The sequence below is a fragment of the Mchenga conophoros genome, linkage group LG14 (assembly GCF_057382185.1).
Source record: "Mchenga conophoros isolate Kocher_MC1m ecotype Shallow Benthic linkage group LG14, M_conophoros_male_GT1.1, whole genome shotgun sequence".
NCBI classification, from domain to species: domain Eukaryota; kingdom Metazoa; phylum Chordata; class Actinopteri; order Cichliformes; family Cichlidae; genus Mchenga; species Mchenga conophoros.
Window position 1 is genome coordinate 22,802,775 of NC_140539.1, and position 19,687 is coordinate 22,822,461.

Below are 19,687 nucleotides of genomic sequence, written 5' to 3' on the forward strand. Positions count from 1 at the left end.
TCATTGTTCTTCAGTTTGCAGCACTGTGCCTCTATGTTTCCTGCCCCGTCTTAGTCCTTGCCTGCACACATTCGTCTTATGGCCACCTGGCAGCACGGACTGCCTCTCAGCACTTCCTCGTCTGATGCTGCTCCACGGGCCCTGGCCTTCTCACTCACTGAGCGCCATGCCCAGGGAACCTGCCTGACTAATTAAACGAAAACAAACTCTGCGCTTTCCCTTCGCTCTCTGCAAAGCACCGCTTATTAAGGAGTAAAAGTCAAACTTCATGATTCATTAACAAGAGGAAGTCTGAGCAGACTGGACAGATCAGTGAGACTGGAGAGCAGTGGAAAGATGGAGCGAAAGAGGAAACAGGGGGAGGGTGTGGGAGCATATGTGTGTGTCTAACTTTATTTAACAGTGTGGGATGTCACAGCCCAATAATCAATCAAGGAGGCTACAAATCACCACATGTAATTTCATTAATACATAACACTAAAGTGGAAGATACTGTTTTGGTATAACAGAGCCACAGTGATCTCTGACTCTCTCAGAGCAGATACTTTTGTGTTTTTGTTCTTTATGACTTCTGGCCTCTCTGTCTCCAGTGTGAGTCTTGTAATTTCATTTAGTAAATGTGCTGACTGACATATTGAAGTGAGTGCTGAGAAGCTAACCACACCTGATTTGGTTTTACAGAACAGAACAGTTAAAGTGCCGCAAAGTAGCAGCACCACACAATTACTGTGGAATAGCAAAATTTCAACAAGCTTTTTTTTTTTCTTTCCCAAAAAGTTTCCAAAATATCACACTGAAAATGAAACTATTCATTAGATTTAAGTGTTTAACCCTTTGGGCATACATAAATGATTTCCATTGTACCAGTTTAAATGCTTTCATTGCTGTCAGCAAACACATCTGTGGTGGCGCTTTAGGGGTTCAAAAGCATCCATCAAAGTTTTCAGCTGAGCATTAGCATGACTAGTGATGAAACATTTTTATGGAAAAGTTTTATAAAGTTTTTTTTTAAATGAAGTTTAATGTAAATGTGTAAAATATACATTCAATTTCAAGACATTTCAATTGATACATATTCACTCATATGTATTTATGTCAGTTTTAAAGTGACAAATATTTTATTAATTGGTCAGAAACTTTAATATTTAGTCAGAATTAGATTCTGTCTTTACAAAAGAACAGACACGCACACTTGCAAGCGTGCACGCACATGCACGCAAAGCAAATGAAATGATCAGATGGAACACATTTAGCACCTGAGGTGTTATATAAGCTATATAACTCAAACATTTTCAACATAATATATATACATATGTATAAAAAAAAAGTTCATATATTCTGTATGTTTTATATACAGAATACTTACATCACGTGCATGTTGAATTATGTCTGTATGTGTTTCTTGCTGTTACTGATGCCATAACAGAAATGAGTTTACAGTACCGTGTGTCTGTGTCCACATGTGTATGTAAGCACTTACCGTATGTGTGTGTTCATGTATAACTGTGCTGGCATGCATGTTTACACATGTCACTAACATTTTGCAATAACAAAGTAATGCACATGTCTGTAGATGTGCCAGCTAGCGTGAGTCTCACAGAGTGCACTGCATGTTAGAGTGTATGAACATGAGTGCGTGTGTCCCATTCCTCCTTTCTCCCCTCTCCTCCAGCTTTCCTCACTGTGATGTTTTGCTTTGGCTCTAATGAGTTGTAAGTGGCCAATACTTTCTTCTGCAGGAAACTCGTGTCAAACTAATTAACTTTTAATGAGAGGAAACCCACTGATTAGAGTGTTTTTCTTGGCAAATGAGCCTATTAATTCTGTTGGTTTGAGCAGCAGGGCTGAGGAGTCGGGTGAGAAGAAGGCCTCTCTTTAGCAGTCTGCACCACTCCCCACTCTCCCGCACACACACACACACACACACACACACACACACACACACACACACACACACACACACACACACACACACACACACACACACACACTGCTCCTGCCTGATCCCCTGCTCAGTCTGTTTGGCCAGCTGCTTAAGCTTGGGCTTTTTAAGTCCAAGGCACTCTTTTGCATGCTCTGTTTCTACCACACACACACATCGTCCCTTTCATTCATATCCAATACTGCTCTCTAGTGACCGGACAATTTCTCAAATATTAGGGTGTCTGATTTTTGTTTGAGCTACAATTTATCTAATAGCACTTTTTGTGAGTGAAAGCAATGAATTTCAAAGTTGTTTTATAATTTCTAATAAACAGATTAAACAATACAGCGAGATATATTTACTCTTTCAAGTTAGGATTTCCAGGAACTTCTTTATCCTTTACTTGGTTAGAGTGCAAATATGAAAAAAGTTTAGATCAGCAACTTAGCGGCTAATATTATAGCACCGACATACTGCTGGTAATCTCTTCTGTTTTTATATTGGTGATGAGATGAAACTGGAACTGTACAGAACATAACTGTAGGAATTTGAATAATCTTTTATTTCATTAAGCAAAATAGTCGAGAAAGCAATCAGAAGCTGATTGTGACTGTATTAGGCCTTTTATCTCTGCTCATTACCAAAAAAAACTATAAAAGAAAAATACTTTTAAATTCATTCTGTCTTCCATAATGCTGTGTAAAGTTAACATTAACTACAGATTTTCTCCATTTCTGCTAACATGTGAAGTGTAATAACTGTTTGACGAACACTGTTACAGTTAAAATACTTTACCAAAGATAACGCCTTTGATAGTTATAAATCTGCATAAGGTTAAAAGCCTTTCACACTTATTAGTCACTGTCTGGCATCGTAAGTTACACTTTAGTTTACTACTGACATGGGTATAAAATCAACATCCCCCTACATGAAAAAGCCATTTCCTGGACCAATAGTCTCTTCAGAAAGAATAAAAATAATAATAATAATGATGATAATAATAAAATTACAAATTACACTGATGCTTAACAGTATAAATGTGTGAGAATCCAAATAACGTGACGTAATACTCAGTTTTAACTTTAAGAAGTTTATCAATCTGATATGGTGCACTTTTAAGCAATGAAAGCATATACCTGTTCAGCTGCTCGTTAATAAAAGACAAAAACGATGTTTGTCTGATGAGTCTTGATTTCTGCTGGGAAAGGTCAGAATTTGGCACAAAAACATGAAAGCATGGATCCATCCTGCCTTGTTTTAATACTTTATGCTGTTAATTGTAGTTTAACGGTGTAGGGACATTTTCTTGGCATATTTTAGGCACCAATACCTGCATTGTTGAGGACCATGTCCATCACTTTACAGCCTTGGTTTACCCATCTTTTGCTTCCAGCGGGAAGAAAATGAACATTGAGGAGTTGTGAGGAATGTTTCCAGCACATTGTTGAAACTGAAGAATTAAAGTAGTTCTACAGGCAAAAGGGAGTCCAGCACCGTAATAGCAAGGTGTACCTACAAAGTGTAAATATGGTGTGAATGCTAGCCTGCATAGGGAATTGGGAAGGGCTCTGTCGGGCCACATACTATGAGACAATGATTGGCAGTAGCCATTTTTAGTTACGTATGAATGTGTGTATATTTGCTTTACCAGGATCAGCAGTAAGCCTATTTGACATGTATTTTTTTTTATATCAGAGCAGGTCTAACTGCCAATAGACCACATTAGAAAGTGTTAATACCTTATTACAGCAGCATTTAGATCCACTGGGAGCCAAGCGTTGCTCTCTACCATTCCCTGGAATCCCGTGCAGGAGCGATTGATGTGAGGATCGGAGTGGGCCTCTCAGAACCTGGAAAATGTGCCCGTTTCATCTCTCAATTACTGTCATGGTTTGAAGTACTGATGTTCTACTTTTATCTGTCACAATATGGCTCAAGTTTGTTGAAGTATCAGGAAAAAAAAAGGCAAGCCAACAAATCCAAAAGAGAAAGAAAGACGGACAAGTAGGGGCGGCAGTTGGTGCGGTTTCAAAGCCTGCCCGAGCCCTTAAAGATGAAATCCATTTTGTTTCAAGTTCCGCACCCAGCTTGCCTGATGAGGGCTCTAGGGGTGAAGAGAGAGAAAAAGAGGGATGGAGAGAAAGAGAGGGAGAGATAGAGAGAGAATCTGTTTGATTTGTCAGAAGTTCTTTAATTTAATCTACAGCTGTCAGGATGCTGAGGATCCAGACCTCATCACTGCCTTTTATCTGCCTGATTTCACCCCAGGCACCATACACTCTTCTCTAACAGACACACACACACACACACACACTGAATAAAAGAAGGAGAAGACAGGATAAATACTATTCATTTTTTAAAGAACACAAAGAAAAGCTAGAAAGTAAGCGCACAAAACATATGAAAAAAAAGGGAGTGTCAGCTAATATCTAGGAGTCTATGTTTAATCTGATGTTTCACGTGTGCGACTGACTTTGTAAAATCGCCGGTGTATGAACACGCAGCGCACGAACAAAGATGAAAGCACACTAAAGTCAGGTGGCAGATGTTAAGATAGACATGGCGAGATGTAAATTATTACCAAAGCATGTACAGTAAGGGAACACTATAAAATCCACGTGCACGGTAAAACTCATGGCTTCCATGTGCCAGCTGTCAGGACTCATCTCTGTCTGATCTGCAGTAGAGGTGAAACAATTATTAGTTACCTTAGTAATTATATCAATTAAATAATTAACAAATAACAAACAGCAAACAATATCAAGCTGCAGCTCTTCAGATGTCCTTGTCTTGAACTGTATTAACAAACTAGCCGGTCACGTTGGTATTTTAGGACATTACGTGTTTTCTAAAAGCAGTGGCATGAGGGTGGTACCTACAAATTCATTGCTAAGGATACATTCAAATATTGCCAAGAGTGTGGAAAAGCAACAAGTGCATCTTTTTATATCTTTATATCCAAAGGCCTGAGCATTTCAAAGGTTACTGTGTCTGATGTGGGCCTGTCTGATCATTACTGTGTTTTCTTTGAAAGTAAAATCTCAGCCCACACAAATATATCAACAACAGTGATCACAAAACGGTGTATAACTGAACACAGTAGTGCAATTTTTAACCAGGTCTTCCCATTAACACCTGACCTGTCCAGAGGGTCAGTCAATGAGCTCGTCAATAGCTTCAATGCTAACATGTTAAATGTAATGGACACTATTGCTCCCATTAAGGTGAAGGTTATCTCTGGAAGGAAAAAGTCTCCATGGAGAAACTCCACACTGGTGAAAAATGAAAAAAGAGAGTGTAGGAAAGCTGAGTGCAGATGGAGAAAAACAAACCTCCAGGTTCATTATGACATTTATAAAGAGAAACTTCACAATTATAATTTACAACTGAGGAATGCAAGGAGGTCCTACTTCTCTGACATCATCACTAAAAACAGCCATAATGCTCGGGTCTTATTTTCTACAGTTGACAGGCTAACAAACCCCCCTGTGTCAGTGGCAGCTGAACTTCATTCGACCATGGCCTGCAATGACTTTGCCAAATTCTTCACTGAAAAAATCCAAAAAATTTGACAAGCAATTGGTACATCAACAGCAGATCCAGGATATGTACTGTGTCCACCAAAAAACTGTTTAAACACCATGAAACAGTTTCAACCTATTAACAGCAAAGACCTGGAGGACATCTTAGGTCAACTGAACTCCTCCTCCTGCTGTTTAGATGTCCTGCCAACAAGTTTTTTCAAAAAGGTCTCAAAGACTTTAGAGTCAGACCTGTTACAGATCGTCAACTTTTCTTTATTATCAGGTGTGTTTCCAGAATCACTAAAAACTGCTGTAATCAAACCTATACTGAAAAAGGACAATCTTGACAAGACACAAATGAACAACTACAGGCCGATCTCAAATCTCCCGTTTTTAAGTAAGATCATTGAAAAAGCAGTTTCTCAACAGCTCAGTTACTTCTTAAAACAGAATAATTGCTACGATGCCTTCCAGTCAGGTTTTAGACAGAACCACAGCACTGAAACCGCTCTGACCAAAGTGTTTAATGACATATGTCTGAATACAGACAGTGGAAAAATGTCAGTCCTAGTTTTACTGGATCTCAGTGCAGCATTTGATACAGTTGACCACAACATATTACTCAAACGACTGGAGAACTGGACAGGTCTTTCAGGAACTGTACTAAACTGGTTCAAAACATACGTAGAAAACAGGAAATACTTTGTATCAATAGGTAACTTCACATCTGAGCAGACAAGTATCACATGTGGAGTTCCCCAAGGTTCCATCTTGGGACCCCTTCTGTTTAACATCTACATGCTCCCACTGGCACAGATTATAAACAACAACAAAATAAACTATCACAGCTATGCAGATGACACACAAATATATATCACAATGTCACCAGGAGACCGAGGCCCTGTACAGGCTCTTGGTAAATGCATTGAGGAAATCAATGACTGGTTGTGCCACAATTTTCTCCAGCTAAACAAAAACAAAACTGAGGTAATAGTCTTTGGCGCCAAAGAAAAACGATTACAGGTCACCAGAGAACTTCAATCTATACATCTAAAAACCACAAACCAGGCGAGAAATTTGGGTGTAGTGATGGATGCAGACCTAAACTTAGAAAAACACATTAAGACAATAACAAAGTCAGCTTACTATCACCTCAAGAATATATCAAGGATAAAAGATCTGATGTCTCAACAGGACCTGGAAAAACTAGTCCATGCATTCATCTTTAGTAGGCTTGATTACTGTAACAGCATCTTTACAGGTCTACCTAAAAAATCAGTCAGACAACTACAGCTCATTCAGAACTCTGCTGCTCGAGTCCTCACTAAGACCAAAAAAGTGGACCACATCAGTCCAGCTCTGAGGTCCTTACACTGGCTGCCTGTCCGTCAGAGGATAGACTTTAAAGTTCTGATGCTGGCCTATAAAGCTCTGAATGGTTTAGGACCAAAATACATCAATGACCTCCTGACCCAGTATGAACCATCCAGATCCCTCAGGTCATCTGGATCCGTTTTTTTTATCAGTTCCCAGAGTCAGAACCAGACACGGAGAAGCTGCATTCAGCTTTTATGCTCCTTATATCTGGAACAAACTCCCAGAAAGCCTCAGATCAGCTGAAACACTCAGTTTATTTAAATCCAGGTTGAAGACTCACCTGTTCTCAGCTGCATTTGAATAAAGCACCAAATCCACACTTTAAGCTTAAATTTCAAAACTTACATTTAACTACTGATTTTATCTACTGTTCTGATTTTATCTGTTTTGATTTTATATACTGTTGTTTGTTTGTTTGTTTGTTAATTAGTTAGTTAGTTTATTTGCTTGTTTTAATCAATTTTAAATCATGCTTTTTATTTGTTCTTGTTTCTAATGTCTCTGTAAAGCACTTTGAATCACCTTGTTGTTGAATTGTGCTATACAAATAAACTTGCCTTGCCTTGCCTAGTGTTAAGAGGAAAACTGAAAAATTAATCTCGTTTGTGCTTGCTGTCTTGAAACATATAAAACTCTTAATGGGCTATATGTTTATGCCATATATCTTCTCACAGCTGTGTCAGTATACTGAGTAAATGTGCAGATTGCTGCTGCTGGCCTATAAATATATATGGATTCTGGATTTTTGGGGCTGATGCCGATAAGTGCTGTCACAACACCAGAAAATGATACTAATCTGCCCTATATTCTTTATACTGTTACTCAAACAATCTTGTGTTTTTAGGGTAAAAACCTAAAAGTTACAGAATAAGACATATGGATAGTTAATTAGAATAAAATGACAGAAAGCGGAACTTTAAATATGTGTATCGGATATAGTCGCATATTGATGCTGATGAACGCGATCGCTCAGAATAACTTGCATGTTCGCTGGACTAAGCATTCAGACTTTCATTGTTCCACACATGTATGCTACTTGTTCAGGGGTGAAGGATAACTCTTGTGACCACATCACTTTTTCCACATCTCTGAAATCCAGATGCACTCCGTATTAAACCGCGAGCATATGTAGATCAAATACTGTGTGGCATCTAATTGAACTCATGTCAGTACAGAGTAAAAGACTGTCTGGCGAATTCACAGTGCCTTAAAAGAACGTCGCGTGTCATTGTCTACCTGGGCATCAACCCTGCTCTGAACCAAGCAGAGCAGTCGTAAATATGCAACAGTACATGTGCAAAAAAGTTTACTGTTGAAGCAACTCCAAGTGTTATCTCTTTGAGGCATTACACAGAGGACACTGTCCTCTGTTTTTTCATTTGGAAATGGTGTTGTTGGGTTCACATCTTTTTAAGTGGTGTGATATGCTTAGAATAAAAAAAAGAAAAGTCTAACTTTTGTTATACAGTGGAATTTCCCCTTGATATTAACTTCTTATCCCCAGTTGGACAACAATATGTCCAAAACAGTCAACTCTCCTTATGTTTAATGTTTCTGATCTCCATCCATTTTTTGCCTTTCCACCTACTTCTTAATATCCCCACAATTCTCCCTCTCTCAGCGGTTGTATATCCCCCATCAGCTTGTCCTCTCCTGGCAAAAGCTCTCATTTCCCGTACTCTCTCAATCTTACAAAAGTCCAGTCACTCACTCCCTTGCACGTCGTACATCCACAGCTTTTAAAGCACCTCTCACACACATGCAAGCATCAGATCCAGACTCCGAGACTCACTATTCTTCTCTATCTCTCCCATAGGGCTATGCAACTGCAGATAGACGTACACTCCTTTAGTCTGTGAAAGAGGAAATTAGAATTAGACACTTGGGCAAAGCCTGGCCTGCAGAAATGGGATCTCACTGGTGTCCCTGAAGGCTTTAAATGGTCTCTTTCTCTCCTGTCCTCAAGATAGTTTTGAATAGAGGAACCTGTGGATGCCAGAGAGTGCTATCTTGTTATTGAATCTGGGAACTTGACAAGAATTATAGACTGCCTAAAGCTGCACTATGTCCAACCTCTGCCTGAAGAAATCCAGCGTTTTACCAATTCACTTCACTCCTTTTTTTCCTGTCTTGGCTGCTGTATTTTCCTCTTTTCCATATCCTGCATTTCTCTTTCACCTCCCAGTTAACCTTTACTGTCAGCCATATAGGACTGGGATTAGGCTAGAACTCACAGTGCATTTATGACTGTCTGGCTAATGCATTATGCGATTAATTTATCATTTATGAGCACACCAGCAGTTATTTCGTGACTACTTGACTTGTCTTCTTCATTTCAGATACTTAATACAACACTACCACTACCCCCCTTCCCCTGTTTCCCCCTCCCCATCTGGCTGCCTCTGTCTGAGGTGAAACTGGATGGCTGTCAGCCCGCTCAAGATTTTGTCATGTGTCCAAATAGCATTTAAAATTATGCTGCAACTGTATCAGCTGGAAATACTAGTAGTAAAGAGGATGTATCAGCTTAAAAGTACAGTGTCAGCCAGGCAATCAACAACATTTGAATTTTATTCTTTTACATGAATATATAAATTCGTCCTCGCACAAGTAAATACACCTTCCGATAAATATAAACTCATCAAAGCTACAGACTGCATTTTCTGTTTTTTAGTGGTTGTATCAAAAGTAAAGCAAGCCAGGGGAGTCCCACCTCACAACTTCAAAGAAAATCAGTGTAAATCCTGGATGTACAAACTCATGTAGCCAGCTTACCAAGTTACCAAAAAGTCAGCCGTCCAGCCATCCGTTTGAGCTGCACCCAGCTATCACGGGGCAACACATTTTGTCAGTTCACAAAGATGAAATGAATATAATCTGTTTCTGTCATTTCTTTAAGAAACCATATGCCAAAGTCAGTTTCACCTTTTTTGGATGAAGGTGTTGCAGACAAGACAGGCTGGGGTTCCGTGCATTTCATACCATGCAATGAATTTCACATTACATTCCTTACACATTTAAATCCTGTATATTTCTGAAAAAAAGCATCATTATCTCCTAGGGGTATTCTTTGAGGTGTGGTTTCAGTGCTGGAGTTTTTGTTGTCCACCTATGAGATCACAACTCTGACCGTGAGGACCGACAATTAAGCCATACTCATTATGTGACTGGAGCTTTCTTTCTTATATGCACTCCAACCCTTAAGGGCCTTAAGTTTGTTATTCACAAACAGCTCACCTTTGCATCAAAAAGGCTGATGCAGAACGTGGATAGGGTGGTATACCATTACACAACTAGCATCCATTACAAGGTTGCATTCATTAAATCTGCAGAACGATCTGAGTATTTACCCTCAAAAATAAAGCTTTTTGTTAAGAATGGAGCTCGTATTGTGCTTACAGAACCCCTGTGATAGTGAAGACTAATTCAAATGAAATTCTTTTGAAAAGAAAGATGTCCATGGAAATTATTTTGTGTTAAGTTTTCTCTTTAAAAATAAACCTTTTTTTTTTAGCATTAATATTATACCATATTTTCTAAAGAGTCCTGCTTAAGATAAGACAGTGATAATTTAATGGACAGATCAAGATATTACAAGATTTACTCAACAGCATGTTGACAATAATGTATTACAGTAGTGTTAAAAGTACGTTAAACGTTACTTGAATAATATTTTTTTTATTTAAACAGTTAAATTACCCTCAGTAAACAGAAGCAGGCAGCGTGTTTAATGTTACCAGGTGTGAGGACACGTCGCTCTAATTGATGTATAATTTATTTCAGGTTATAACCATGATAAGGCAGACCAGTGCATTACCGAAGCCCATTGTGAACTGACTAAAAGACTAAATGGTTATACTTAAAATTTGATACATCAAATATTAAAAATCGACTATTTTAACATTTTGCAGGTTTCCTCTGCACAGGTGAACAACCTTAACTTGAGCAAATCATGATGCAACACTGCCACCCAGAGATCGAATTTGGGACACCCAATTTATGTTCATGTCTTTGAACTCGCTTTCAGAACATGAAATTATAACTTTTGTTCTGGCTTTTGTTCACTGCACCCATCGGATGCTGAGGGAGAATTTTAGTCGTCACAAGAGTGTCAGCGTCTGTTCAGCCTTAAAGTTAGCCATGCTAGGTTAGGTTATGATCTGATCATACACAGTGGAGATGACAGGTTGGGGTTAGGGCTCGGGTTGGGCTGACATCTTAAAATTTCCCACCGCTGATGTGTTGTAATATAATAAATGCAAAACTGCACTGCCAAAACAGAGATTGAATTTTATATAACACATTTACACACACCTGCCACTTTATTAGATGTACCTTGCTAGCATAGGATATGAGCCCCTTTGCTTTCACAATTGCCTTCATTTTTGTGGCATAGATTCAACAGGTTGTCCTGTTGAAAGCAAAAAACACTCAGCTGGCCCAAAATGTGCCAAGAAATTATGTCCCACATCACTGCACAACCAGCAGACTGAACCAATGATACAACAGTCAGGATGGATACATGGAGTTTATGCCGAATGCTGAAACTACCCGTCTTCTGTTGCTGTAGCATATCTGCTTCAAGGTTTGATGTATGGTATCTGGTATGCTCTTCTGCATACCTTGCTTGTGACGAGTGGTAACTGGAGTTACTTTTCCTTTTAGCTTTAATGCAGCTTCGGTTCATTCTGCTCTGGCCTCTGACATCAAGCAGTTTTTGAAAAAACTCAAGACCATCCCATCTGACACCAACAACCACGCCACGTTTAAAGTCATATAAAATCACCCGTTTCCCCATTCTGAAATTCAGCTTGAACTTCAGCAGGCTGTCTTGACCATGTCTACATGCCTAAATGCACTGAGTTGCTGCCATGTGACTGGGTGATTAGATATTTTTGATAACAAGAAGCTGAACAAGTGTAAGCAATGAAGTGGAAGTGAGCGTATTTTGACTCGCTGTACTTTGAGTCAAGCTATCAAACATATGATTATCATCACCACAACAACAAAAAGTAAAGTTAAATATCTGACCAAAAGGATCTGTGTTAGGGGACTTTCAGTCATTACTACTGCCAAACAAACCATTCACTCAAAATGTACTTTAAGGATCTCACAACAAGAAGTCATGAATTGGACATCGCAGTGTTTATAAGGCTACACAGACAAATTAAAGCCAAATATGTAAATAATATAATAAAAATAAAATGTATCTAATTATTCGCAGTCTAGCCCAGTTCAGTGCCAAAATATGGTAAATACTACCATAACTTTTATGTTTATCTTTTCTTCGTGGAGAGGAGCGCGGGGACAGTTTCAGCCATCAAAGCTCTGGGGTGATTAACATGTTTGATTTTCGTCGTTACGAAACTTTAATTTGAGAAGAGAAACCTTATTCTCTGCCTGCTTTCTGGGCTTTTGACGTATAATGACACTTGCCGATACGCCTGACAGGTGAATAGGTAATCTCATTTGTCGCCTCCACTTACTTCCTGGTCAGGTACCCGGTCTCGTCTCCCGGTGCAGATGTGACGAGCTTCCCTGTCCGCTGCTCAGCTGGCTGTGCGCAGAGCTCAGGACTCTCTGCCCGGAGCTACAAGGTGAGGCTCAGGCCTGAGATTTTCATTCATAAATCTTTGAGAGAGGCTTTTTCATGTTTAACCATTGCCTTTAATACAGCGCATTCTCCCAAGGAAGGAGGAAACCATCTCAGGATTGTGGATTTTTTACTGTCTCACGCAGAGGGGTCACTGTGGTCTCAAGTGGGCCGACTCAGCAAAGCAACTGCTTAAGAATCGACCTTACTTTTTATGTAATGTAAAACAAAATGCAAGTCCTTTCTGAAAACATCCACATTAATTCACCAAACCAGTTACAGAACAGCCAATTTAGATGCCTTAAATAAATAAAAATAACAGGATATTTTTTACACGTTGACAGATGCTCTACTAAAGTAAAACATCTTCGCATGTTGAGTAGAATTGGATTTGGAAACATTTGGATAGTGACACCATTTTCATAATTTTACCCGCAGTTAATTTAATATGAAGCTACTGAGATGCACCTCACATTAGCTGTAATTTATGTGCATTATATAACTACAACCAAAACATGCTTTGGTAAACAAACTGATGGTTACTATGTTACAAATATAAGCCATGAAAAAAATCAGATCTTTCTGACTCAACTTGCAGTGAAATGTGTTAAATAAACTGGCTTAATTGTCCTTTTTTAGACTCAGGAGGGTCAGGTGATGTGCTGCTGGCGGGAGAGCTGAAAAATGTACTATCAAACATATCCTCTCCCCTCGCTGTGCTGACCTCCGAGGTGTTGGACCCGTCCACTCTCAACAAAGTCGCTGGTGAGAAACCGGACTGTGGTGGATACTGTTGTAGTAAGAACAGATGATTGCAGTGCTCGTGGATTTAGTGATCTTTTGCACATCTTGCAGAGTTCCTTGTATCAGAATTGCAAGCAGCTCACATTATCAAGTACAAAGAGTCACATCCTGACGAGCGGGCGACAGAAGCGGACTCTGAAAAAGAGCAGCGAGTTGAAGATCTGAGCCGTGACTTTTGTGAGGAAAACGAAGGCGATGACGGTTTGGGTGAAAACAGGAGGAAAGCAGAGATGCAAGCAGAATGGATTTTACTTCTGCGTGCTCTCAACGTGGACGCCTCCTCTCGGTTTGAGGACGTTTTGAACGAGGTAAGCTTGAAATAACAGAGATTGAGCCATGAATAAATTGCGAATACAGACTGAGAAGCACTGAAAGAGGAGTTTACAAACATTTGCTTTAATGCAGGTGAATGAGAGGCTTTCTCGCCTACCAAGTGGAGACATGACCAAACCTCTTCTCAGCACCAGCCTCAAAGCAGTGGGTAAGCTGCCAGGCCTGTTTTCAGCTCTCAAGACTTTAGCCGTGACTCTAATGTGGCATTTACATCTTTGCCTGTTTCTCAGCTTCAAGTGAAAAAAATGAATGAAATTCTGTCCGAGGACTATCGGCGTCGGCGACAAATGATGGTCACGCGCTTTCAGGTTACGCTTGAATCATTTGCATGGGGAGAAAAACGAAAGGTAGGAATGTTAAATAACTCTGTTCATCATTTGCCTGTTAGCTGAGTTATTTTACTCTGAGCCTTGGTTCATCTCTTCAGTCTATTCCCTTTTAATAAGAAAATCTTAGTTCAGCAGTGGTAGTGCATGAGGAAGCTTTGGACTGCCCATCTACCTGCAGAGGGCGTCTCCTGTCAGATGTGGGCCCTATAAAAATTGTGCTCTTGTGGCTCTTGCCTGTGCTATTGCCAGTCTGTCAGCCAGCTGCAGACAAGAGCGAAGTTCTAACATGCAAAGAGCTGAAGTGAAACAGAATGTTAAAAACAATGAAAAGTGTGCACTGTAGCCCCTTCCTCAGCTTTTCATAATGTATTTTTTCCACTTCTGGTGAACTCTGCTGTTCCTTATTCCGGCCCACTTTTCAACCAATCAGCATTTAACTGATGCACAGTGTCTTCCACATGGGGCACTGCACAGTTGAGATTTTGTTCGATTGCAATGGTGGTTTAAAAACCCGTCTCCAGAGGCAAATACTGACACAACCTTGGTAGCATAAATTAAGCATAAGGCAGATTTCTTCTACTTGGGTGCCCCTCGCAAACAGAAGCTTTGAACAGCAGGTGGAGTTTTTACATCGGAAGTCAGATTTTGGAGCTGCGAGTGATTTCGTACCAAGTAAACCCCATGGCAGGCTTCCAGGCAGTGTGTGGAGTATAACATAATGATTATTCATTTATTTACTGTGCTTGAAAATGGCACCTCAGCACAGAGAGCCTGGTCAGTACCACGTGTATGGTTTATTTAGCAGTCACAAATACAGAACACTGGTTGTAAAGATTACAAGTTCTCACCGCTGCCACCTCGGATTACAAAGGTAGGGTTGGTGTGATGTCTCTGACTTTTTACGTGGGAAGTCCAACTTGATTCAGGGTTTTAGCTGAAAATTCCAGCTGCAAACTTGAAATTTCCAACTTCTCACTGAAAATGGAATACAGCACGTATCCACGAGATGACCATTTTAAGGGTGTCTTTACCGTCTGATATCAGTTGAATGCAAGAGTAGTAAAGAAGTGTTTGAAACTGAGCGTTTAGTGTAGTCTGAAGCCTAAATGTTTAGTTTGCAGGGATTACTTGTTCATATGCTTACCTCATTTGAAACTTTGACTGTTTAAATATGAGAATTAATACAACAGAAAATATGGCACGGAATAGGTCCACTTTAATGTGACTGAGAATGAAGAAACCCAGGTTAGAGTAACATTTGTGAAGACACTAAGCAGCACTCTGAAGTTTATTTAATGCACAAAATGAGTTGCGGTTCTTCATTTGCATCTGCATCAAATATCTCCAAAATGCATGAGAACCCTGCCTTCTCTAACACCTGTAACAAGTAGAGTGTATGTAATAAAGAAGATGAGCAGCACATCTGAAGCCTCAATCTGAGATTTTGACTGTCATCATTTTCATCTTCAAACTGAAGGAGGGTGGATGTGTGTTCATGCAGGAGTGATTGCAAGTTAGGCATTCCCTGATTCATCATCTTTCTCTTTTTTTAAATCCTACTTGGTGCCGTAATTGATAAAATCAATGCCATGCTGCAGTAAATAGGACTTAAAACTGCTGACTGAGATGATAAATTCATTAGGAAGGCTCATAAATTTAGTGAGAACCCATTTGTCTAATGTCGTCTTGCAAACAGAGGATTTCCCATTAGGAGAAAAAAAATGTAGTTTTACTTCACTCTTTAGACCTATAGGCTATGTTTAGAGCTGGGCGATATAGGATTTTTTCATATCACGATATGTTTTTTTCATTTCAGTCGATAACGATATCTATCACGATATAAGCCAAATAACTATATTTGTAAGATTTAAATGTGCCATTGCTCACAAGTAAAATGTGAAATAATCAGCAGCTTGTTTTGATTTAAATATTTATTTCCCATAATAAGTTCAACAGGGTAGATGTACTTAAGGAACATGAGACTTTTTCAGATAAATAAAGGCAAATATTGCAAAGTACACAAAAGGCAGTTGCTAAAGCGTTTAAGTTTCAAAATAGAACAAACGAAACAGACTACTAAATTGTCAATTCCACTTAGAAACAAAATATTAATTCTAAAAATAAATCTTAGTTTGTTTTACAGAAGAACAGACAAAATTTAGTAACTTTTGTCAATATCAAATAAACTGAGAACTAAAAGGAAATTCTCACTCTCTCCTTGTTGTATAGCTGAGCTTTTCAAACAGTTTTAACAGTTACTTTAGTCGGACGAAAGCCGAATGACAAATTAGCGCTTTCAGTCAGAGATTGAGCATGCACCGGCTTATTGTATTTCCAGACTTGCTTTCGGCACAATTTACTACTCTGTTTTCGGCACAATTTACTACTCTGTTTTTTGTCAGACTTGAAATGGCAGAAATACCTTCACACTACGGAACTTCTGTGGCTCTTCCGTTCGACAATCTCTCCGGCATTGGAACCATCATCTGTTTTCTCTTCGGTAACCTTCGGTCACGCTCTCGGTTGATTTTTCTCTAGTCAGCACACTCATTTCCTCCATTACCCGGGCGGCACGGCGGCTGGCTGCTTCCCAAACAAATACACATGTGCGGCTTGGCACTTGTGCTGTACGTAACATGTCACGTGACGTGACGCTGCGGCTGTGATTGGTTCGGCTCTGCGCTACTTAATTTTGATTGGCTGTTCTTCTTTTTTTTTTTTAAGAGGACAAGAGAGATGAGGCCTATCGCAATAGTTTAATTTTTCTATCGAGAAAAAGTTATTTCGCAATACATATCGTTATCGTTCTATCGCCCAGCTCTAGCTATGTTGAATCTTTATATACAGTATATGTCTGTTACTGTCTGCAAGATCACGGTGTTATTAGGACAACACTGACATCGTGTGGTCTGACTGAACTGCAACACACTACTTTTATGTCAGTCGGCTTTAGGCCATCGTCAGAGCATGTGCTGGTGACGCAGAAGATGAATGTCAGACATCTCCATTCAGTCCATCCTTTATTTACAGGAGCGCAGTGCTGCGCTGGCTTCGGCGCCTAATCTTGCGTCCCTCATCGGCTCTTCCCAAGTGTCTCCATCTCTGCTGCTCGCTGCCAGAGAGGATCAGTCCTTCATTGACCCGGTCAAAGCTGGAACAAGCACCTCTGTTTACAAGGTACAATCATGAACGTGTCTGTGATCCTTAATGAAGATGCCTCTGACTCCAGCTAAGCAAGCATTTTCTTTTTTCTTTTTGTTGTTGTTTTTTTTCTGGTGTCACTAGACGTTGATGGGCAGTGTACCAGACAGAGGAGGACGACCTGGGGAAATTGAGCCTCCTATGCCAGCATGGACAGGGAGAAGCTCGAAAGGCAACCGAGGGGGACGAGGAGGCGGACAATCTCATAAGCATAAGAAGAAGAAAGGGAAAAAAGATTAACTTGTCCGTCTTTTTGGCCTTACTTATCAATTTAAGAAATAAGCGATCATTTTGCTTTATTGAAATCCTTGTTGCGAGGTAAACTACGATTGGGAAGTGCTATATATAATTTTGTAGTTATAAATCTGTGTATAATTTATAGTTATAAGTCATGCACATACCAGATTGTGTACATTTCTATAAAAGCAATGAAGTACTGGTACATGACCAGATATTTTGGTAAAAGAGCAGAAAATGGAAAAAATGTTGGCTTTCCACATTTATCAGTAAGTTTGTTTAAGAATAAACCTCTGAAACACACATCTGTTGGTATTTTGTGCAATTTACATAAAGCATCTTTTAAGGATTATTGCATGAATATTTTATGCTCACTTCACATTTTGGAGACAAGAGTTCCCCTTGCCTTTTTTAGGTGATTTCACAAGATAGCAAACATGTTTATGTGGAATGAAAAAGCCTCACTTACATCTTAAAAAACTGAAGGGTGACTTTGAATATCTAAGAATGTTGTTTTATTGTTACACATTAACCAAGACTCACTTCCCCCTGAGAGAGCTCCTTGTTACAGCATTGAGTCATCTCTCTAGTGCCAGTGTTTCCACTTCAAAGTCTAAATTGCCCAAAGAAGGAAAAGATCATCCAAATATTAATTATCTTAAATATATTTGGAATAAACTGGTTTCAATGTTTAATTTGGATCTTGCCAAACCCAAAGTTGTGCTAAGGTAAAGCTCATTTTGACCAGAAGTTCTAGTAGTCCACAGTGATGTATTGAAATAATTTCAAAATCTTGTACACCAGTTTAATAAACAACAGTTTCAATTGTTTTATTATCTGAAACTCCACCCTCAACCATCTGAAATCTGCAGATAGTTATGGATTAGATTATGTACCTGTGAACTTTAGGAAATGTTATTTTAACATCTTCTCTGTTGATTCAGAGCCTGGACAAAAAGGCCTCTTGAATTTTCAAAAAAAAAAAAAAACAACCATGAGAAAGTGGTTAAAGTCTGAAATTGGATGAGAAAGGACTTCTAGGAATACTGAAGTAACGGCTGATGCAAAGAACATCTTGATCAATTTAAGATTATGAATTGCTTTTAACAAACTGGGACCACATCCTTATTTCAGTTTGATAACAGCAGATTGAGAAAGCACAAATTGAAGCTGTGGTTTGGGAACGGCCTCAGAGGGGACTGGCAGCGGATCCCAGGCAGATCTAATGAGAAGTGACTGAATTGGGAAAAAAGGAGAGAAGAACAGCTTGTGGCGCTGGAGGCATATACCAGTGCATGAGGTGTGGTCCTGCACCTGAAATTCAGATCAATTATCTCCAGTTATTGGACACCATACAAGTTTTGAGAATAGGGGTGAAAGATGCAAATATATACTTTGCTAAAGAGCTTCTGATTTCTTTCCACTGTTCTGCAGTGATGGACACAACATGTGGGGCAGAGTTGAACTTCCGATTTTAATTGGGAGTAACCAAAATTGACAAGATTAGACGTGATTGTTTCAGAGGGACAGCTTGTGTTCAGCAGCTGGAGACAAAGTTAGAGAGGCAAGGCTGAAAAGGTTTGGACATGTGAAGAGGAGGGCTAGTGTATGCTGAAGATAGAGTTGCCAGGCAGGAGGAGACATGAAGATTCATGGATGATATCTAATTTAGAGAAACTAAATCACATGCAAACAATAATTAACTTATTTTATGACACACATGCGTTTAAATGTGTTATTTTCTTCTTATTTAAATAACACACTTATTTAAATAACACTTATTTTCTTCTTATTTAAACCTTATGCAGTATGTATATATATATATATATATATATATATATATATATATATATATATATAGATATAATTATATATATATATATTAGGGGTGCAACGATACACAAAATTCACGGTTGGGTTCGGTTCGATACTTTGGTGTCACGGTTCGATATTTTTTCGATACAAAAAAATGTTCATGCCTTTTTAATTTGTCATTTATTAAAATTATAAATATATATTTTAACTCAAAAGTACAGTTTTTAAATTTAACCCTAACCCTTGTGCGTGTTTTTTATTTTGACAGCGAATGCGCACCTGTGGACCACTTATGTGCAGCCCTGGTTATTTAGCTCGTCATATTGCAGCCACAGAAATTATTTTGAAACCATAAAGCTGCACTTTCTATTTGCCTTATAGTCTGATTTGTCATAACTTCTCCGTTTTGTGGTAAGCTTTTCTTTGGCTGTCACTTCTTCACCCTGACCTGTCTTATTTGGCTCAGCAGAACTAAAATATATATCTGTCTGTGAAGGTTCTCAGTCATCCAGGTCATCGTAGTCAAATATATATCCTGCTGCTTTTACAC

The 19,687-nt window shown here is 39.1% G+C and overlaps 1 protein-coding gene across 1 annotated transcript in view; it reads left to right on the forward strand.

Annotated features, from left to right (window-relative positions):
- LOC146559718 (protein FAM98A-like) overlaps positions 1–17,887 on the forward strand; it is an 88,226-nt gene extending 70,339 nt beyond the window's left edge. Inside the window, exons 2-8 of the mRNA XM_085244343.1 lie at positions 12,323–12,422; positions 13,058–13,183; positions 13,274–13,530; positions 13,628–13,699; positions 13,786–13,902; positions 16,915–17,061; positions 17,170–17,887. Of these exons, the coding sequence (XP_085100469.1) occupies positions 12,323–12,422; positions 13,058–13,183; positions 13,274–13,530; positions 13,628–13,699; positions 13,786–13,902; positions 16,915–17,061; positions 17,170–17,325 (975 nt within the window). The 3' untranslated portion in view covers positions 17,326–17,887. The remainder of the gene's footprint in view (positions 1–12,322; positions 12,423–13,057; positions 13,184–13,273; positions 13,531–13,627; positions 13,700–13,785; positions 13,903–16,914; positions 17,062–17,169) is intronic.
- The last annotated feature ends 1,800 nt before the right edge of the window (positions 17,888–19,687 follow it).